At 50.9% G+C, this 20,484-nt stretch overlaps 11 protein-coding genes across 11 annotated transcripts; 5 read left to right on the top strand and 6 right to left on the bottom strand.

Moving 5' to 3' along the window:
- Positions 1-12: 12 nt before the first annotated feature.
- DSM5745_06242 (uncharacterized protein) lies at positions 13-1,446 on the bottom strand (the record flags this gene model as incomplete). The annotated part of the gene is made up of 4 exons (XM_026748258.1): positions 13-395; positions 452-724; positions 781-1,354; positions 1,426-1,446. 4 exons carry the CDS (start codon positions 1,444-1,446, stop codon positions 13-15), a joined length of 1,251 nt encoding a protein of 416 aa, XP_026602562.1.
- Positions 1,447-1,565: 119 nt separating this feature from the next.
- Positions 1,566-3,983, top strand: DSM5745_06241 (putative ATP dependent RNA helicase; the record flags this gene model as incomplete). Its single annotated transcript, XM_026748257.1, has 4 exons — positions 1,566-1,703; positions 1,830-2,084; positions 2,140-3,795; positions 3,852-3,983. The coding sequence occupies 4 exons, from the start codon at positions 1,566-1,568 to the stop codon at positions 3,981-3,983; spliced, it is 2,181 nt and encodes a 726-aa protein (XP_026602561.1).
- Positions 3,984-4,137: 154 nt separating this feature from the next.
- On the bottom strand, positions 4,138-5,075 carry DSM5745_06240 (PITH domain-containing protein; the record flags this gene model as incomplete). Its single annotated transcript, XM_026748256.1, has 3 exons — positions 4,138-4,558; positions 4,761-4,872; positions 4,928-5,075. 3 exons carry the CDS (start codon positions 5,073-5,075, stop codon positions 4,138-4,140), a joined length of 681 nt encoding a protein of 226 aa, XP_026602560.1.
- Positions 5,076-5,626: 551 nt separating this feature from the next.
- Positions 5,627-6,264, bottom strand: DSM5745_06239 (ESCRT-III subunit protein VPS20; the record flags this gene model as incomplete). Its single annotated transcript, XM_026748255.1, has 2 exons — positions 5,627-5,848; positions 5,914-6,264. The coding sequence occupies 2 exons, from the start codon at positions 6,262-6,264 to the stop codon at positions 5,627-5,629; spliced, it is 573 nt and encodes a 190-aa protein (XP_026602559.1).
- Positions 6,265-6,684: 420 nt separating this feature from the next.
- Positions 6,685-8,983, top strand: DSM5745_06238 (putative AAA family ATPase/60S ribosome export protein Rix7; the record flags this gene model as incomplete). Its single annotated transcript, XM_026748254.1, has 3 exons — positions 6,685-6,732; positions 6,789-7,031; positions 7,085-8,983. The coding sequence occupies 3 exons, from the start codon at positions 6,685-6,687 to the stop codon at positions 8,981-8,983; spliced, it is 2,190 nt and encodes a 729-aa protein (XP_026602558.1).
- A 231-nt stretch (positions 8,984-9,214) lies between these two features.
- On the bottom strand, positions 9,215-11,572 carry erb1 (ribosome biogenesis protein ERB1; the record flags this gene model as incomplete). The annotated part of the gene is made up of 1 exon (XM_026748253.1): positions 9,215-11,572. One exon carries the CDS (start codon positions 11,570-11,572, stop codon positions 9,215-9,217), a length of 2,358 nt encoding a protein of 785 aa, XP_026602557.1.
- A 265-nt stretch (positions 11,573-11,837) lies between these two features.
- On the top strand, positions 11,838-13,166 carry DSM5745_06236 (Zn(II)2Cys6 transcription factor rglT; the record flags this gene model as incomplete). The annotated part of the gene is made up of 2 exons (XM_026748252.1): positions 11,838-11,961; positions 12,019-13,166. 2 exons carry the CDS (start codon positions 11,838-11,840, stop codon positions 13,164-13,166), a joined length of 1,272 nt encoding a protein of 423 aa, XP_026602556.1.
- Positions 13,167-13,552: 386 nt separating this feature from the next.
- DSM5745_06235 (Paf1-complex subunit LEO1) lies at positions 13,553-15,042 on the bottom strand (the record flags this gene model as incomplete). Its single annotated transcript, XM_026748251.1, has 3 exons — positions 13,553-14,554; positions 14,612-14,792; positions 14,846-15,042. The coding sequence occupies 3 exons, from the start codon at positions 15,040-15,042 to the stop codon at positions 13,553-13,555; spliced, it is 1,380 nt and encodes a 459-aa protein (XP_026602555.1).
- An 818-nt stretch (positions 15,043-15,860) lies between these two features.
- DSM5745_06234 (Mob1/phocein family protein) lies at positions 15,861-16,840 on the top strand (the record flags this gene model as incomplete). The annotated part of the gene is made up of 3 exons (XM_026748250.1): positions 15,861-16,098; positions 16,156-16,270; positions 16,321-16,840. 3 exons carry the CDS (start codon positions 15,861-15,863, stop codon positions 16,838-16,840), a joined length of 873 nt encoding a protein of 290 aa, XP_026602554.1.
- Positions 16,841-17,459: 619 nt separating this feature from the next.
- DSM5745_06233 (uncharacterized protein) lies at positions 17,460-17,918 on the bottom strand (the record flags this gene model as incomplete). The annotated part of the gene is made up of 1 exon (XM_026748249.1): positions 17,460-17,918. The coding sequence occupies one exon, from the start codon at positions 17,916-17,918 to the stop codon at positions 17,460-17,462; it is 459 nt and encodes a 152-aa protein (XP_026602553.1).
- Positions 17,919-18,397: 479 nt separating this feature from the next.
- Positions 18,398-20,335, top strand: DSM5745_06232 (rhomboid protease PCP1; the record flags this gene model as incomplete). The annotated part of the gene is made up of 6 exons (XM_026748248.1): positions 18,398-19,238; positions 19,294-19,397; positions 19,451-19,547; positions 19,835-20,009; positions 20,080-20,278; positions 20,330-20,335. 6 exons carry the CDS (start codon positions 18,398-18,400, stop codon positions 20,333-20,335), a joined length of 1,422 nt encoding a protein of 473 aa, XP_026602552.1.
- Between the last annotated feature and the right edge of the window lie 149 nt (positions 20,336-20,484).

The raw sequence follows: 20,484 nt of genomic DNA, 5'->3' as shown, positions 1-20,484 counted from the left end.
AAGGACAGCTTATCACGATTTCCCAGCGCTCTCTACTCTGTCGCCCCCTTGTGGGCCCGAGTCGAGCTCCTCGGATGAAGGTTCAATTGTCGTTTTGTGTGCTTCGGTAGTGATTGAATCCTTAGCTTTGGTGTCTTTCTCGTCGTCGCTATCGCCTAAGCTAAACGGGTCATTTTCGCCAATCGGAGATGGCTCAACCGTCGAAAGAGGCTGCCATTTGCTCGACTTCCCTCCCGCGGGGGATTGCCGCTTAGCTGGCTCAGAGGCATCGTAAAGATTCCCGATTTCTGTAGGGGGCCCCTCCTGGAAAGAGACCTTGCGTCTGTCTGGTGATGATGAGGAGCTTTTATACAAGGCGGAATTCGCAAGCGGCCGCGGCGGACGGGCGGGGGGTACTGTACTTCAGTGTTAGTCAAACTGTATAACTATGATCGAGGGACGGATTGGCAACCTTCCGAGTCTCTAAGTTCGAGTGCGGAAAAATCATCACTCAGCACCTGCGGATCTGCATCGTACCGCTCGCGATCCCCACTGCGACGACCTAGGTCACCACTTCTCCGTGGCCGGCCATGATACTCATCTCCATATCCACGTGCAACATGTGTAGCCTCCTCTTCGTCATCGCCATCAATCCTCTTTTTCAAATTCTGTACCCATGAGCTGACCTTGGACTGGGTGTCAAGGAACCCTTTACGGATGTTCTCGCGGATCACGGGAAGATCATCTACAGCAAAGTTAGCCGGTCAATCAAGTCCTTAGGTCATAATCGAGAATATTTACCGTCAAAAAAATTGTATTCTTTATCCTCTGCTTCATTGCTCACGCCTCTATGCTGTTGATAGGCATCATCATCACCTCCGCGAGGTGGCTGTGGCTGTGCACGGCGGTTGTAGTGTTCAGCAAGTTGGCGAGCATAGAGCTCATCGGCTTCCAGCTGCCTCTGCGTCGCCGATGGGCGCGGCGGTTTTGGTGGCACGTAGTCGTCCTGCGCATTTGCACTTGGGTCCGTCATGCCTGAAGAAATTAGTCCTGCCCGCCAGATATCCTGAATACTATGCGAACCGAGAAGAGCGTGGAAAGCTCGCTCCACATCATAAGAGCTTGCTACCAAGACGGCCTTGACTACAGACAGCTCCACCGACGGGAAGGCTTCTTTGAGGGTGTTTTCTGCTTGTTGGCGCGGAGACAAGGGACGGGGTGGTTTTGGCGGGGCCGCCTCCGCGGTGCTCTGCTGTGCTGAAGAGGATGCAGAAGTGACTCCGGTCTCTTGGACTTCATCGTCAAAGTCTAAGGGGCGCGCAGTAGTCGGCGACTCCGGGCTCGGGCTGTTCGGCCCAGATGCTGCTTTATTGGCCTGATTAAGGTGAGCGGCTTGCCTCCAGCAATATGCGGGGATGAAAGGATGGTTGAGGGACTGAGGCATACAGTCTTCTCTGTTTCTGACATTGTGCTGGCAATTCGAGGATTACAAGAAGTCGAATCTAAAACTCTCGAAAGAAGCGAGCTTCGCGGTTATAAATAATGGAGGTCTGGTGATTTGCGGCGAAAATGGTCCGCAGAAAGCAATGATTGCGGTGCTTGGGGCTGGCTGGCTGCGATTGATCATTGGAGGCCGAGTCAAAGCTCCGAGCCTCCGACCCCGAGCATCAGCCACTGGTGACTGCGGTGACGTTGAGGCACGTGACACTGGCACTAAAACCGGGGTAGTCTGTGGTGCTGCTTTAACATCCGAACTCCAATGAGAACGATTAGCGCAGAGCTTTCTAGTGTAGATTCAAGATGGTACTACATCTGAATTGATTATCTGACTGACTATCTATCGCGATTAGAACATCCAAAGGCTGTTCAAAAACGAACAGAGGAAGATGGACCTAGACGTCGGGACGAGCTTTATTCCGTCCCTATACAAACCCCCTTCCTTGCTTCCTATTGCGAGGCACAAGGAGAGTTTACTATATCTCGTGGAGACGTATCCGGTCACCATTGTCGTCGGGCAGACTGGAAGCGGGAAAACCACACAATTACCACAGTATCTTGACCAGGCAGGATGGTGTGTCGCGGGGAAAGCCATTGCAGTGACCCAGGTACGTCGATTTTCAAACACAGCCTTTCGTCTCTGGTTGACAGTTGATTTGTTAGCCTCGTCGAGTAGCCGCTACCACGGTAGCGGCCCGTGTGGCAGAAGAAATGCGTTGCAAGTTGGGCGAGGACGTAGGCTATTCGATTCGTTTCGAAGACCAAACGTCTGCTACGACGAGAATTAAATTCTTGACGGACGGGATGCTGCTAAGAGAGGCTCTTGTAGACCCTCTTCTATCCCGATATTCGGTTATCATGGTCGATGAGGCACATGAGAGATCATTAAGCACTGACATACTCTTGGGTATTCTTAAAAAGATACTCAAGAGACGTCCTGACCTTCGTGTTATCGTCAGTAGCGCTACCCTGCAAGCGGAAGGCTTCTTACGCTTCTTTGCTGGAGATGACTTCCGGCAGTATTCCAATGGTGAAATTGGCGGAATTGCTGGAAGAATCATAAGCCTTGAAGGTCGAATGTATCCGGTTGATACTCTTTTCCTTGAGTCGCCAGCAGAAGATTATGTGGAGCGAAGTGTGAAGACCGTGTTTGATATACACCTGCAGGAAGGTGAAGGCGATATTCTGATTTTTCTAACTGGCAGAGAAGAGATCGAAACAGCAATTCAATTGATTACTGATCGTGCTGCAACACTTCATCCGAAGTCTCAGTCTCTGCTACCGCTCCCTCTCTATTCCGGTCTTACAACTGACCAGCAAATGTATGTCTTTGAACCGGCGCCGGAGAATACGCGGAAGGTGATAGTATCGACGAATATCGCCGAGGCCTCGGTTACTATCAACGGAATCGTCTACGTTATAGATTGCGGGTTCGCGAAACTGAGAGCATACAATCCTAGCACGAGTATCGAGACGCTGACAGCAGTGCCAATCTCGAAGGCCGCCGCGGTTCAGCGCGCCGGCCGAGCTGGAAGAACCAAGCCTGGGAAATGCTTCCGTCTATATACACAGCAGGTATACGAACAATTACCCGAGGATACCATACCAGAGATTCAACGATCAAACCTCGCTCCTGTCATAATGCAGCTAAAAGCTCTGGGAATAGACAATATCGTCCGGTTCGACTTCCTGACTTCGCCTCCTGCAGACCTTGTGATACGTGCAGTCGAGCTCCTCTATTCATTGGGGGCCGTTGACGACTACGCGAAGCTTACGAAACCGCTAGGTATGCGAATGGCAGAACTTGCTGTTGACCCCATGATGGCGAGGGTCCTCCTTTCCGCACAGCCTTTTGGCTGTTTGAGTGAGATTTTGACCATCGCCGCTATGGTCAGCCTTCAGGGAGCAGTATGGGTCCAACATGACGGGGATAAAAGGTCGCCTGAGAGCCAACGCAGGAAGTTTGCTGTTGAGGAAGGTGACCACCTTACATATCTTAATGTATATCAGGCATTTGTCACCAAGGGAAACAGAGATCCCAAATGGTGCCGAGACAACCTCTTGAACTACCGGTCCTTGCTACGAGCTGTGAGCGTCAGGGCACAACTCAAAAGATATCTTGAACGCTTTGGCATCCAGACTGACGAAAGCCTTCCTTCTCAACATAGGCAAGTCAATCTAGCAAAGCCTGGTGAGAAGATACAGCGATGCCTAACAACGGGCTACTTTTCCCATGCCGCAAGAATGCAACCTGATGGCACCTTCAAGACAGCCAGTGGCGACATGACCTTTCACGCTCACCCAAGCTCCTTGATGTTTGTGAGTATTTCCTTTCTTCACTTTCCTGAACTTAACTGACTAAGGCCGCTTTGTAGAACCGGAAAGCAGACTGGGTCATCTTCCATGAGATAATTCAAACAGGCAAAAAGACATTTATCCGGGACATCACCAAGATAGAAAAGAGCTACCTTCTCGAGTATGCTCCAAACTACTACAGTGTACAGTGATCGAATGCATTTGCTAGTTGAACATGGACTGGAATAACTAGCCGGATCTGTAATACAGCACAGGCAAACCCATCGCCATGCGTATCGTTTATCAATATCGGTTCTTGAACCAAGGCCTCATCACGCTACATATGTTTTCAAAAGAGAAATCGCTTCACTGTCCGGGCATGATTCGCCCGCCGATACCGCTCACGCCCGGAATCGCCACATGGTCATTGGGGTTAGCTGCTGCTTCGTATAAAAAGCTGACGGGCTCCCTGTTCAGAGCCAGAAACTGACCCTTGAGCCCAATGTATCCGACATTTGTCACGTCCTCCTCACCATCGCTCCAGTTGTCTTCGAAGAACAAACTGAGCGAGGTAGTGGCGTTCCAGTGTGCACGGTTCAGGGGTATCTCGAAGACATCGGTTCCTGGAATCGGCCGCGGGACTTCAATCGTTTGAGTTGGTTTGAGCTCTGACGCCGTCGAGAAGTCGAGGTCGTCGCGATTCTTGAAGAGCTTCAGGGTCTTTGGGGCGGATGGTGTGGGCGCAGTGTAAATTAGAATAGAGTGAACGTTGACTTGACCGGTGAATCTATAAGATGGCCATAAACTGTTAGAGTTCCGCCTTAACGCCTTCGAGACCGGGGGGTTCCTGTTGACATTCGATATCGGTATTGATACATTTCATCAGTATCGATATCGATTGAATGAGGGGCACCGCGGGGTAGAGTAGCAACAACCGCATATCACAAAAGCAACAGAATATAGAACTTGCGGCATAAGGTATAACGTACGGAATATACATCAACAGCTGCTCGTCCGCATCACTCTCCAGCTCCGGCTCATCATTCTGCCTCTCAGCATATGTCTTTTTGACAATTGCCGCTCCTGACTTGGGTGTTGCTTCTGTGCCACATTGCCGTCAGAATCGTCTGTGAATCACTTCAAGGGTGTAAGCTACCATTCAGAGTTGTGATTGAATCAAATTGGATCTGAGAGTAAAGGAGGGATTGGAGTGCTGGTGTGATGTCATTCGAGTGGTCGTGGCCGTCATCTCCTTCGCCATAGCAGTGACCATGGCCGTGATTGTGCGAATGGTGATGAGACATGGTCGCGATGTGTAGAGATACGGATTAGCAGATTTGGTAAAACTAGAGGTATATGCTTATTTAATAGTGATGACGGAAGTTATCAGAGAGGATGATGGGTTATGTGCTAGAAATTTCTCCCCGCGAAGGATGTCATCATCAGAACATCGTGAGGCTCTTCGGGTAACTTCAGGTTGTACACTCTGTTCAGATCAGTAAGGTACGTACTATTCAGTCAATGTCCTTTTTAGGCAGGGACAAATGTTCTAGGGCTCCTACATTACAGTTGCGTCATAGCGAGTCTGACCTAAAGCATCTTAGCATTTGCATTCGATATATGACCGGATGACATTAAAATATATATTTTGCCCGATGCTCTGGAGATTGATTATTGCGACGCCAGGGCGATAAACGATGTGCCATAGCAGAGCCTACCATTGAGAGTATGAAGAGCTCTAATGATTCATCAACTGACAGGAAGAAACAATTTCAACTCCAGTGATGCTTGTACCCGCGAAACATGAAACCCAACCTTGTGCAGCCGCTTCCATCATGTGTAGACAGTTCATAGTTCATGAAGCAGGTATCGCAGCTTGTTCCCTTGTTCGGGCCCTCACCCTCGCCTTTCGCTGCTTCTCCAACTCCTCGTCTGGAGCCTCCACTTCTGGTGGCGCCGTCGGGACATTGGGAAGGCTGACTGGACCCTGTACTTCGCGATGTAGGGCCTCCAATTCATCTTCAACTTCATCCTCGTCCTGATTAGACAAGTTCCCAGCAAGCATTTGGCTAACTTCCTACAGATCAGTAGCATTAGCCATGACGAAATTGTATATGTCTATGAATGCTGAGCGCTCCTTACCTCCTGATAAGCCCGGGCCTCTTCCGTCTCCCCCAAGAGATTCTCCACGCCTTCAATGCCACCCATCTCTTTATTGATCATTTGAAGCACCTGCGTCCCCTGTTGCAATCCATACAAAACATCCTTTTGTACAAGAGCGAATTCAACCTGGCTGGTAAGTTGCTCTAATTGCGCTAGCTGAGCATCGGTCTTTGTTAGAAGCGACTCCTGGTACTTCTTACGACGCAAGGCAAGAAGGGCCCGCTTTCGATCACCTCGGGCGAGACATTCCTTCGCGATCGCGGTCTCGCGATCCGTCAAAACTGTAATACGCTTCTGATATTGATGGAGCCTATCGCGCTGGTTTTTCATATCAAGAATTGCTCTATGGTCAAGGAGGAAAATTAGCTTCCCAGTAGTGAAGATACAAGCGGGGAAATGGTGGAGCATATATTACGATGCTCTGCGCCTGAAAAATATCTGAACTGCACGAAGCAAGCCAGTCATCTTACCTATCCTGGGAAGATATCTTGTGGGAGCTGTTCGAGTTCCCCATTGTCACCGCATGTTGCTGCCTTGATACTTCGTTCTTGTCTTCTTTGCCTGATGAGGAAGAGGACCGAGACCGGGGTCAACCGATAAGATAACGGATGACGTTGGTCGGTGCCATACCTACGGTATGTCTCGGCCAATCTATTTCTCCGCACATCAAAATTATAGAATTTCTATATCAAAGAAGACCCGACGATCAGTGAGATAGAGCCTCAATCAAATCAGCTCGTCTTGCAGGAGATGCGTCGCGGAGGCAGACCATCTTTAAGGCAGGGCCTTGATAAAGAGGTGTGACACATTGACCAGCCCTAGGGCGAATCGTCTAATGCTTCCTCGTCGTTCAGGTCTACCAAGTGGTTCGCAAAATCGTTGACGATCAGGCCGAAAATGGTCAGTTTCGTCTATCGGCCACAACTATCTACGACTCCATCAAGCGATCCAACTCGAGTCTTAACCGGAAGCCGAAGAGAATACTCGAAGACAGCATTGAGCGGGTGGTGGAAGTCATCAAAACTGACGTACTAGGAGATGATGAGAATGATTCGGTAGATGGCGACTTCACAGGGCTGGAGGAACAGCCCGTACAAGTATGGGGCTTTCTCTAAAAATTATATCCTTTCTCTCTCACTAATAACACCAGGAGTCAAATAGCATGAACAAGACCCTTGTAAGTGCCTGGAATATTGCCTCAAAGGCACCGAAACCCGAGAACAATACAGAAAACGGTACACCTGCGCCAACTACAACAAAAAAGCGGCACCGTGAAGGCGAGTCACATACCTCCAAGCGCCGCAAGGCAGACAGCGCTATCGACCGATCTCCGCCGACTCACGTGAGCCTTGCGGATTTGGGTGGATTGGACGATGTCATTCAACAGCTCGGAGATCTTGTCATTCTCCCAATGACCCGTCCACAAGTTTATCTAGCATCGAACGTACAGCCTCCTCGCGGTGTATTGTTACATGGTCCGCCAGGATGCGGAAAGACCATGATTGCCAATGCGTTCGCTGCAGAACTAGGGGTGCCATTCATATCCATTTCCGCGCCGTCAATCGTTTCGGGCATGTCAGGAGAGTCCGAAAAGGCCCTCCGTGAGCATTTCGAAGAGGCTAAAAGGATTGCCCCCTGCCTCATTTTCATCGATGAGATTGACGCTATCACACCAAAACGGGAGAATTCTCAAAGAGAAATGGAGAAGAGAATCGTCGCTCAGCTTCTCACTTGTATGGATGACCTTGCTCTAGAGAAGACGGATGGAAAGCCAGTCATTGTCTTGGCAGCCACGAACCGGCCCGATAGCTTAGACGCGGCATTGCGTCGAGGAGGCAGATTCGACAAGGAAATTAACATGACTGTTCCTTCCGAGCCTGTTCGCGAGCAAATTCTCCGTGCGCTAACGCGCAAGATGCGTCTCGTGGACGACTTAGACTTCCAAACTCTAGCAAAGAGGACCCCCGGTTTTGTTGGTGCCGATTTGAACGACCTAGTTTCCACCGCTGGCTCCACGGCAATTAAAAGATACCTTGAGCTCCTGAAGTCAAACAGCGGCGAAGAAATGGACATTGAGGGAGAGGATGACCTTAGCCCTAGAGTCAAAGAGCTTCGGAGGCTCATCACCCACGCGAAGGAGACCCCAATCGGCAGCGAAGCAGAGGTGGTCCTTGTATCAAATAACGACTTTCTCGTTGCCCTCCCCAAAATACAGCCGTCCTCCAAGCGTGAGGGCTTCGCAACCATTCCCGACACAACCTGGGCAGATATCGGTGCCCTAGGCGAAATTCGTGACGAACTTGCCACCGCAATCGTGGATCCGATCAAGAACCCCGGACTTTACGCTAGCGTCGGCATCACAGCTCCGACTGGTGTCTTACTTTGGGGACCTCCGGGCTGCGGTAAGACGCTCCTTGCAAAGGCCGTGGCCAACGAGTCCCGAGCAAACTTCATCAGTGTCAAAGGACCTGAACTCCTTAACAAATACGTCGGTGAATCAGAGCGTGCCGTTCGTCAGGTCTTTGTCCGCGCTCGTTCTTCTGTTCCCTGTGTCATCTTCTTCGATGAACTTGACGCCCTTGTACCCCGCCGGGACGACACTCTCTCTGAGGCGTCTGCCCGCGTTGTCAACACCCTTCTTACTGAGTTAGATGGCCTGGGCAGCAGCCGCCAGGGCATATATGTCATCGCAGCTACCAACCGGCCTGATATTATCGACCCCGCGATGCTTCGACCCGGCCGTCTGGAAACTCTTCTCTTTGTGAACTTACCATCACCCCTGGAGCGTGCTGAGATCTTGCAGACCCTCGTACGAAAGCTGCCCATTGAATATAATGAAGACTTGAGGCGCCTAGCGGAGGAGTGCGAAGGGTTTAGTGGTGCAGACCTTACCAGTCTGGTGCGGCGCGCTGGATACAATGCCATCAAGCGTCGGGATGCAATCATATACGATGACTTTAAAGCTGCTAAGTCATTTATCCGGCCTAGCGTGACGGATTTAAAGAAGTATGAGAAGTTGAGGAGGGATTGGAGTGGTGGCGTGGTTTAATTCTCCATTGCCCCATTATAGACTTAGACCATCAAAGCATTGTTCACGATTGCGATACGTTAGACGGTTGCCGCGGATCCACGCGTCTTGAGATATCCTGTGAGTATTTGAGAAACGTTTACTTTTGTGTATGCTCTGGATATCAAACAAGTTATTATATACACCTGAACGCCCATCTACAGTCAAGGCACGCAAAGAGCCAATGGTAAGAATACAGCAGCAGGTCGACAATTACATCCACAACCGACATGTCCCATCTGCACCTGCACTAACACACCACGCTTCGCGAGGGTGCCAATCGATATCTAGGACACCCAGTTCACCCGTAATCTTATGGCCCTTTAGGACCTTTAGGGGAACAATGGTTGCATTGCTGAGCATATCACCCGTGACATTGCCGTGGAATATTTGAAGAGATCCGTCGTCACTAGCGTCAGCAAAGAGAGGGTAGCGGCCGCCGGGATGGAATTTGACGGCGCGGATGGCCTTGCGGTGGTAGCGGAGAGTCTTGTAGGGGCGTTGGGAGAGCTCGAGATCGTGCCAGAGGAGACGGCGGTCGTAGGAACCGACGATAAGATTGTCACCACCAGCGGCCGTGGCGGATGTCGGGTGGATGTCGAATGAGGAAATCCAGCGAGCACCGGGCTGTACGATCTTCACGAGCAGTTGGCGGGAAAGATCGTAGGCGCGGATGGTACGCTGGTTGGCAACGAAGAGGATTGGTTTCGATGGGTGAAAGTGAGCCGTTTGTGGAGGACCGCCACCCTTGATACGTCGGCGGAAGGGATACTGGGTAAGGTGTTTGGAGACGGTGTGGATAGAGATAGCCACTGAGGCTGGTGTTGAGGCGCCGGAGCACACTGTGACGAAGTAGTCTCCACGGCGATGCCATGAGATTGATTTGGCGATATAACGGAGAGGGATCACAGCATATACGCCTGAGTCTGAGAGGGCCGCTGGGGGACGTATCCATTGAGGGGGTGTGATCTTCTTCTCTTCGTCTGCGGCCTTTGAGACGGGCTTCGACGCGGCATAACCCCAGCCAGCGTCCAGTAAATATATACTGGCCTTTTCTGTTTCGGGATCTGCAATGGGCGGGACAGCGAGGAAGATGTCATCGCCTGCAGCGGCAGCAAGAACTACAGCATCTTTGCCCGGGCGCCAGCGGACGACGTTCACTGGCTCATCTTCACCCAGTTTGACACTCCATAACTGACGGCCAGTGATTAGCTCCCAAACTCGGACGGTGCCATCATCACCGCCAGTGGCGAGCCAGATACCCGTCGGGTCGACAGCCAGGCTGCGGACACGGCCTTTGTGCCCTCTAAAGACGGCAGCGCATGCAGTTGGGAACGGCTTGAGTTCCTCTGGACTGGGCAGTTTGGGAAGCAGACTCTCGGGATCAATATTCAACTTGCTTCTCCGAACTCGGGGCGCTAGGTAAAGGTCCAGACATCTCTCAAACTTTTCTTTGACAAAGCTCTCGTAACCGGGCACCCTACGAAGGGAACCAAAGTCCTGAGGAAGGAAGTCCTGCTCTCTTTCTTCGGGGTCAGTCTCTTCCCATGCCTTTCGTTCCTTCTTGTCCGGCAAGTATTCGGGCGGTGGATGGTAACTCTCCTCATATCCTGGTGGTGGAAGCTTGGGAGCCGGGACATGCATGGGATGGTCAGCTCGCTCAGCCTCATCAGCCCAAAGGTCATAGTTAATAATGTCCTTATCTTCCTCATTTTCCTCTGTGGGCGGCTTGAATGGTAGAATACGTCCCTCCCTGATAGCCTTCACGATCTTCATTACGCGTTTGGCTTCGTGCTTCGACGGTACGAACCGACGCTTTGGTTCAGGAGCAGCACTAAGGGGCATGATTTCCTTTTCGGTCGTAAACCACTCCGTCAGAGGCTCATATGGGTTGTATCCTTCTTCTGGAATCTCGTTCATCTGCACTTTGCGCAATAGTTCGAGTTCATCTTGGCTCAGTTCCAAAGGTTTCCCAGTCGATGGGTCAGTGAGACCAGTCCAGCCCTTGGGGATTTCAATGCTGTCAAGTAACGCATCGAGAGCCTCTCCTTTCGCAGGACGGAGGATTTTCTTGCCGTTAATGTCATAGCCGATATGGGGATATTGATCATAGAATGACAACGGAATGTTGCCGATCGTGTTCGAGTTCTCGTCAACATCAGAGTAGTCGGAGTTATCGTCGGGGTTGATTTCGTCGTAGATGTAGCGGTCATTTCCATTTGCATCCTTCTCAATGCGATAATTCAGTTGCTCTCCTTCCTCACTCGATTCGCCCTTATCTTCAAGTCCGTCCAGGTCGAGGGCCGCGGTTGACCTTTTCCTTACCATACCTTCGTCCTCCCCCTCAGACGGAATCTCGTCGCTATCAAGCTCTTCCTCTTCTTCATCTTCCTCGTCGCTGGAGGAGAAGTCATCGACCAACTCAATTTCGGATTCACTGTCATCCTCGTCGCTCGAAAGGGCGCCATCCAAGTCCTTGGAATTCAACTCGTCGCCAGAAAACACGCCTGCTTCCTCCTCCACATCACGGGTAACCGCCTTTCTTTTCTTTGAAGCTTTCAAGGCGGCCATGGTGGACGAGTAAATGCACGAGTTCGGTGCTCGCAACAATAGTTGCTTTAGACTCTGGGTCCAGCTTTTTTTGAGATTTTTTCCCGAAAGGCCGGCATTAAATAGACCGCCCACGTGAGCTCTGTACCGCTTCCCTATTTCGGATCTCATGGGGTCCATGAGCGACTTGCCTGACCTCGCGCGTTGCCTCTACTTTTGACACACCAATCTATCTTTCTATTTCGCTACTTAGTACTGCATGGTCCCTCCGTGACCTGAGCCTATAATGCAGTACGAAGCTTACCCGTGGGGTCAGTCGCACCCCGCCTCTGCGGGCGACTCGATACCCCGAGATATTTCTACCGCCGCTTCACAGCCTGTAAAACGACATACGGCGTGCGACGAGTGCAGTGAGTTTCCCTGGCATATTTATTGTCCAAACACTACTAATTTGATGCGTGCGACAGGGAAGCGAAAACTCAAATGCTCCGGCGAACTCTCAGGATGCAGTCGTTGCATAAAGCAGTCCCTTGCCTGCCACTACTCAGTGCAGAAGCAAATGGGAAGGCCGCCTAAGAAGCGGTTACGAGAAGACAATGACGACACATCATATCTGAACGTTCCGAACACCGAAACATGGGCCAATCCTCAAATAGCCCATATCTCTGATCTCGGAGAAGCAATTGCGGATGTATCAGAGGAGCCGCAGATACTATCGTCAACTCACCCATCACCATATAGCTTCCCTTACCGATTATCGACTGATGAAGACCATCGCCATACATGGCAGCTAGCACCTAATGAAAGCACGGGCTCGATCCCAGCGACAACCTCTCCCTGGCCGGATTTCTCCAGCGTTTCAGCAGCGGCGCCCAAGCCGTTTACAATGCCGCCAGGGCTTACCCCTCCCTTAATGCCATCTCACTCGGATTCGTCGCCTGACCAAGAATGCTCTTGCCTCTCATACCTCTATCTCTGTCTTAGTCATCTTTCCTCCCTCAAACCATTCCCAATCTCTCAGCACACCATTTGCTCCTTATACATATCAGCTAGAACCGCCCGGTCTGTCATTCGCTGTCCTTCATGTCCGACCAAATTTGATACGGGCCTACAAAATGTCATGTTCACAGGGACTCTTCTTAATGTGATTGCTGACTCGTGGCTACGGGTCTCTAGAGCAGAGGCCTGTGAGCTGGGAAACCAAGTTGCTCCCCCAGCGTATGCCGCGAAGATCAACCGATCTCCTGACTTGAGAGCTGCTTGGAATGATTACCTCCGGCAGTTGGTGCGTTTCAGCGTTATACGTGGGCGGATGGACTTAGATGCTCAAACAACTTGCGCTCAACAGGCGCCGAGTGTGCTCGACTTGGTCGAAGAGATGGAGGCCCGCCAGCGCCGATGGCATGAATCCCCCGACTCCCACCCTTTGCCGCCGGACCAGCGTCTCAATGACCGGTCCGATCAGGACTGCCTCAGCCGCGACGAGCAAGATTTGCTTTGCATTCGAGTGGCGAAGAGTGCGAGAAATGTTATCGCAAAGTTTGGGTTTCAGTTGGATGAGTATCCAGAAAGTGTACCATCGCTGAGTCCCGGCAGCAGCAGCGTTTCACCTTGATATATTTTATATGATTTACTTCCGGCGTCGGTGTTCGTGGACATCTGGAAACTCTACCAAGCATTGTATGTGAATAAATGGCTATTGTTTAGAAGCGCTCAATTAGGACTACCTACCACTTTGAGGACCGATATGATCATGCTCGTGCTTTCTTATCAGAGCCTTTTAACTGGCAGTACACCACGACCTTACAATGTCAGCGCCATGCTCCTGCCCCCATATTTTATCCCTAACTCCAGTGATTTACAAACCAAGAAACGAATTGCCCATTCGCCTTTCTTTTCTCCAAAATGATCAAAATTGCAATCGTCGTCAACAAACTGAATCGTGGTATTGCCCTCAGGGAATGCGAAAGAAAGAGAACAATGAAGCGAGTGGTATGCGGATTACTCCTCATCATCATCATCCACCACGAAGCGGTTCTTCTTCCTAGCCGGAGGAGATCCTGCCGCAGGTCTTGTATCAGGAGATGCTCGCTTTTCCCTAGGCCTTGGAGGGGGTAAGTCGTCTTCGCCTTCTGCATCCATGTCTTCGTCTTCCAAGACATCTTCATCATCATCATCATCCACAATTTCCGGCTCTTCGTCACTGCCTACGAGGAAACCATCGTCTTCATCGTATTCATCTTCCCGTGTCCGTCCACGGCCACCGTAGTCCTCCTCGTCATCGGTGTAAATCTCACCTCTACGGTTAGGGCGGCGCGGCTTCTTCGCACGGGGTCTTGTTGTGAGCAAGCCGTCATCATCCTCCAAGCCCCCAACGGTGAGCCCAGCACCCCCTGTGCGGTGAGACATGCCGTATCTGCGGCCACGGTCCATCTCTCTATCTGCAAGTTGTTCGCGGCGACGTGCTGCTTTCAACTTCTCGCGTTCCGCGAGCTCTGCTTGACGCTTGGCAAGCTCGGGGTCTTCCTTCACTTCAATAACGGGTGCTGATCCATCGACCGTCTTCTTGCCACCGCGGGCTGCAGAAGCTAGGGACTCCTGCAGTCGCTGAACAGCGTCGTCCGTTTCCATGGTCGTGGGATAAACGGTGAGCCCATGGGTCAGATGAGAAGTCAGTCTGAAGATTCCCGAGGTTTCGGAATATGCTCCGAGATACACGTGAGAATCTAGCTTCGTATCGTAGTCGCCTGAGTTGTTAAGAGGAGCAAGAGGTTTTGTCGTTATTTTGTATTGTTCTTTGGGAGCCGACGCTAGTTGCAGTGTCATGGATCCATCCTCCCAGCGGATGATACGTGCGTTGGATTGAAGGAAATTATCATTGTTCGGGTCATAGCGCCAGCACAGAGACGTCGCCGCAGTGGAGTATGGGGGCGCAACGTATGTCTCTGGGTTGAACTCCTCTGTCTCTATTGAAAGAAAATTGGGGACCGGCACTGTGTATACCTGCGAAAAATGCGTTGAGTATGGACTCGAACCAATAGACAGAGCGCGAAGACAAACCTCGCCATTAGAAGACTTCGGCTCCGGAGCCCGGGCCAAGTTCAAGTCCATGATGTTGACTGTTTCCCGTAACTCCCCTTCTCCTCCATCCTCATACTCCATGCGGTCACCGACTCGGTCGTATCGATCCTCGTCATCGGCCGAATCAAGCTCGCGATCGTCAAGAGATCGTTTGGGCTGGCTGCTAATGTATTAGCAGAGATATTTCCACGTTTCTGACCCTTTACTACACACTCTGTATCTTGTCCGAAACCTCCTTCAGATCCGTCTGAGCCGAATAAGTCTGCATCATCATCGTCAATGCCGCTCATATTGCCAGCATCGAGACTAGCCGCAGGGCTTCCAGGCGCGCTTCCAGCATTGCTCAAGTCTTGACCGGCACCGCTCCGAGCAGGTCGCCGAACGACGTCTTCTTCGTCGGACGAGGACATGTGGGAAGAGAAAGAGCTCGATCAGAAAACTCGCGAGTAGTGAGACTTCAGGATGAATCTGGTGAGGCAAGTGGTTGAAGACCCCTAATCCGCCGCAATTGCTGTGTTTGCAAGTCCTGAGCTCCAATGCGGCAACAATGAGAATCGGCTGAGCGCACGGGCCACCGACTCGGCAAGCCTCAGGCGTCAAGTACAGGAACGCAGGATAATCCATCCCGGGCCCCAAGAAGCTTAGCGGCGGCAGCTCCCCAGGGCCAGACCCGACGATGATTGGGAGTTTGGTTCAAGAGCCAGGAGCAGGCTAGCAGCCAAACCCCAACTCAAGAGCCGCTGCTATCTCCATCTTCCTGAAGTTCCTCCTCGTTTCTTCTCAGACAGGTCTCTTGGGCTCGCAGAGCCTGCTCATATACCATGGCCACCTTCTTTCAAAGTGTGTAAGTGCACTTCCATCCGTCACACATTGCAATTGTCACCACATCCCCTCACATTCCCTCCCTTCAAATGCATACTCAAGATGCGAGTAAAGCATATCCTATTGCCCGCTCTCCTTCCCCCCTAAAGGCACCTTAGATAGTGCCCCTGATTACACTTCGAGATGCCGCACTATTTGGTTGATCGTGTCGCCCTCGGGTCTTCTTTGTCTTCGCTTACTCCCAACTCGTGTTCCATATTTCCCCCTTTCCCTTTGCTTTTGTCCCCCGTATTTCCCCTCCAGCCGACTTGAAGGTCGAAACCACCAATACTAACTCAATCTGTCTTTTGACAGCCGCCAAGGTTTTGGCAGAGGCGGAAACAACAAGAACAACAACGCCAATAAAATGAACACCGGAAGTCCTGGCCAGTCGCCTGCGCCCCCGAGCCCTCACGGTCATGTGTCGAACTCACCGTCCCTCGCCTCCAACCACTCCGCTGTTGAAGGCACCACGGTTTACGACCCCGATGCCCCCAAGTACTTCTTCCAGGAGAAATACGCTCCACTCAACGTCAAGGGTAACTTTTTGACCTTGTGTGCTTGTCCCAAGAATGTGGAATTGGGAGAATGGCTGGCCCATCAGAGTAAGCATCTCGGTATCCGCTACTGAGTAACTCTTGCCAACGTCTTTTTTTATACAGTTGTCGAACAAAACCGTCTACTTCAAGCCATGCTTAAGGTCATTCAAGAAGTGAATAGTCATACCGGACTCCCTATTTGCAACGAGACCAGCTGCCCCACCATGTCTGCCGGCCGGTATGTCTCGCCTCAGCCATCTACTTCCGGTTTACTAACCCGACATCTAGTTTAACCTACACGTGGCTCGTGGACTCACAGGCTGCTAAAATATCGGCTCCTAAGTTCATCAACCGCGTCGAGAAATGGATTGTCAGCAAGATCCATGACCCAGTGATGTTTCCCACAGAGAAGGTCACTGGAGTTCCCCAAACCTTTGCGCTTAATGAAACTACGGGTGCTCCCGCCTCTGATGCCGCCGCCAATGCTGCTGGTGAAGATTGGATTGGCAAGTCAAGCGGCTTTCCGCGAACTTTCTACAAGGATTGCCAGGGCATTATGAAACAAATGTTCCGCTGTTATGCGCATCTGTACCATGCCCACTGGCTGAACCCATTCTGGCACATCAACAAACATGATATTCTTAACATGTGCTTTGTTCATTTCGTCACTGTCGCGAAATACTACAAGCTTGTTTCCGACAAGGAAATGGAGCCGATGCAGCCTCTGATAGATCTCTTCATCAAGCAACAGCGTATTCCTCCTGAGGCGCTTGCCGGTGGTCATTGGGCTCAGCAGAGCTCTAGCTAAGCTAGGGTTTTTTGCTTCTCTCCTCTTCTTTGATGAACATGTTTCTAACCTGGCGTTGGAACCTGGGTTCTTCTGATTTACAGTCATTCCTGTCCCTGCTTTCAGTTGCTGTCATTCCCTAACATGTGATTGGGCAGATGATGCAATAGGGCAGAGAATTCAAACATTTAGCACGCAGAGCGAATTTTTTGTTCTTGTGATTATGCATATTTCTTCTTTGTACCCTGACGCGATTTTTTACGGTATTAGTACTTTCGGACCAATACAGAAGTTCTTAGATGGTCAGCATGCTTCTTGGTATAATGCAAGGAAACATCTTCTCGGCTTGGTGAGTTAATGGAGCACTCGATGTATATAACTCAACCGTCCACCTGTCCATCTGGACGTCAAGCGCACCTGGTGATGGCGTTATGGTTGAAGGGGTGTATTGGGTGGGCTTGTGAACAAGAAGTGCCCTAAAACTGCCAATCCGGATTTACTCGTCACTTCGGGCTCAGCGAAGTGATGAATAGCCGTTATACGTTAAAAGATTGTATATCATAACAAAGGCACTTATGCTCTATCTGGCAATGGTGTCCTCGGACAATAAAAACAAAATCTACATATCAACCAAGCCGAATCAAAGGTAAACCCCACCATTTTCACCATCATCCTCCCTATCCCTTGACCTCTCCGTCGGCGCCGCTTCCACGTTGGAACTCGTGCCATTCGCGGCAGCAGTTTGCCCATGCTCTTGCCCAACTTCCGGTCCATTGGTGCCTGCAATCTCATTTGCTTCCATATCCAGATCGATCCAGATCTGACCTCTCCCCTCGACCTCCGCCTTACATAGATGGATCCGCTCATTCATGGACCTTTCCACTCCTTCGTTCTCCGCAATATACCCCTCCAGCTCGTGTTTATCAGCTTCACTCTCGCATGATTCTGTGATGAATAGTCGCAGTTCCTGGTTCGAGCGCCGGAGGTGCGCAATAGAGTTTTGCAGTTCCGCAACTTTGGTGTAGAGGACCGGGAGAGTGAGCTCCTTGATGGCTTCGGCAAAGGCGGCGGGGCTTATTGGGAGAGTCTCCGATGACATTTTTTTGTTCGGGTGTCGTATGTTAAATCGCTTGTTTGGCCGGGCTTCGTAGGGAAGTATTGCACTGGTGTTGGCAATGTCTTATTATAGACTGATGTATAATGAGCGGAGCTTTTTATGGGGCATACATATATATAAGTATCCCGAGGCACGTCGATGCTGATGCAAGTAAACAAAAGAATTATCTTTATGGGATATCGAAGATTTGAAAATATGCTATAAACCAATATGAGAATAGACACATACATATACATATACAGACGCCTTGTCTTCTTAGGATCTGCTAAAGGTGATCACGACAAATCCCACGTAGTCACGATCTATTACCCCGTAGGTCTACTCGAACGAGTCGGAACAACTCTCGGCAGCGCGGAGAAAGAATCGGGGAACTGAAGATCCCGTTAACCATTTTATAGACGTTACCACCAAAGCCTCTGCAGTCACATTGAGTCCGGGCTTTTCCTCATAAGCTGCAGGATATGAGCAATGTCCTCTGCGTAGCATGGCGCACTCCATGCTTGGGGCTTCGGCCTTCAAGCTTGCGTCCGCCAGACCTAGCAATACCACCCCGCTCACTAACTCGACAAAATTCCCCGACGTGGTCTCTCGATAGCAATCTGCAATGGCTCCAGAGCTCCAGGAGACCCTTTTCATTATTATTTCCGACCTCGAGCGCCCCAGCCAAATGTTTACCATTTTCACGCCGACTCCAATGCTTCCAGAGCTCCGCAGCTCTATCATCCAATAAACCAGCACCCCATCCGGTCGAGAAAGGAGCCAAGTTGCGCGATGTCCCGTTTTCCAAGACCGAAATCGCACAGATCTTTGGATCTCAAGTCAAGTTGTCACCCGCAATGGGTAACCGGGTTCTCTCGGTTCTACAAGCTAGACGCCTTGCCGGTACGCTCGACCTCGACTTCCCTGTCGATATCGGACGCGCCGCGCGACCTTCTACGCTCGACGCTGGCCTTGAATATCTTCGAAGGCACTACCCAATGGATGAAGATGCCGCCATTCTCGCTCGAATAGAACGGGAGGAGCAGGAAATGGAAGAGAAACTCGCCCGAGAGGCAGAGGAGCTGGGTCTGTACAAACCTCAGAGCGGATCATATGGCGCTCAATTAGGCGAGCAAAATGATCCTTCGGGAAAGAGCATTCTAAAGCAAATTCGGGAACAAAATGAAAAGAGGATTCTTGCTCAGACGGAGAAGGAACGGCAGGAGTGGCTCGAGGGCGAGGAGAGGCACCGCGAGCAGATGAGACAGCACAGGGCTAAGAACACTTCGCTTCAGAAATTCGAGGATACGTCTGCTTTGGAAGGTATGCTATGATGACTCCAAACTTTGCTGATTAGCTTCACTAATAACCATCATAGTGCAAGGGCGGGCAGATCCTAATCAACGGCCGCTTCTTGCGTGGATACAAAAACATCACCTCCGGGCAACGGATACTGAAACGGATTTCTCACAGCTGACGATGGTAAAAACGATCCGCTTGCGGATGTATAACGTGCCCCGCTGACCATTCAATAGAGCAGCCGCTTGATCCCGGCGCTTATCTTCACTCTCATTAGTCTTGGATTATGCTATGGGTTTGCCGTGACATATCAACCGCCAGCCAAGGCAGATCGTATGTGGCCAAGTCTACCACCAGCGGCCGCCACAGTGTCAGCTATTATCGGTATAAACCTGGGAATTTTCGTGCTATGGAGGTGGCCGCCGGCTTGGAGGTTTCTCAACCGTTATTTCATCAGCGTCCCCGCGTACCCGCGTGTATTCGGGTTGGTTGGAAATGTTTTTAGCCATCAGAAAGGACTTCACTTCTTGGTAAATATGTTGGTGCTTTGGACTTTCGGCACTAAGCGCAAGTTTTCACCACCCTTCGCTTGCATGAACCTGCTAACCGAACAACCAAAGTGCACGACGATATCGGGCGAGGCAACTTTCTTGCCCTATACCTCGCATCTGGCGTGTTTGGCTCTTTCGCATCCCTCTCAGTGCTAGTCCTTCGAAACTTACTTCACGCAACCTCCCTTGGGGCCAGTGGCGCAACCGCCGGCGTACTCGCTGCCTCTGCTCTAATCCATCCAGGGTAACCTTGCCTTCCCCTCACGTTTTTGCAAAAATTGTCGATATCCAGATCACTTACTAACCCTGCTCAGTACAAATTGGACCATCTCTTTCTTACCAACTGAGTGGCAAGATTTCGTCTCCGCCCCAGCTTGGATGTTATTCGCCGGCCTGGTCACCTTGGACATCGCTGGCTCCCTGTTGAATCGCCGCGCGCCGAAGCTTGACTACTTCGCGCATCTTGGCGGGTATTCGGTCGGGGCTGTTTTCGCACTTGCTCATAGGTCGAAGGTGCGTAGGGAAAAGGAGAAGAACAAGGGATGGTCGGTCAATGGTTTCAAGCGGTAGCTTCAGGGGCTTGCTTTGCCTAGGATGCTGACAGGCACTAATGTTCTTCTATATGTATTCTATCATTCTCTTCCGATGCCTGTGTTAGATCTAACTTTGCGTGGCGAACGAATACCTACCCCACTTTATTTCAGTCACTACAATCCAGT

Source organism: Aspergillus mulundensis, assembly GCF_003369625.1.
Source record: "Aspergillus mulundensis strain DSM 5745 chromosome Unknown scaffold_6, whole genome shotgun sequence".
Lineage (NCBI taxonomy): Eukaryota > Fungi > Ascomycota > Eurotiomycetes > Eurotiales > Aspergillaceae > Aspergillus > Aspergillus mulundensis.
Note: the sequence above shows the minus strand (reverse complement) of the source record. Positions and strands in the feature narration are given on the sequence as shown.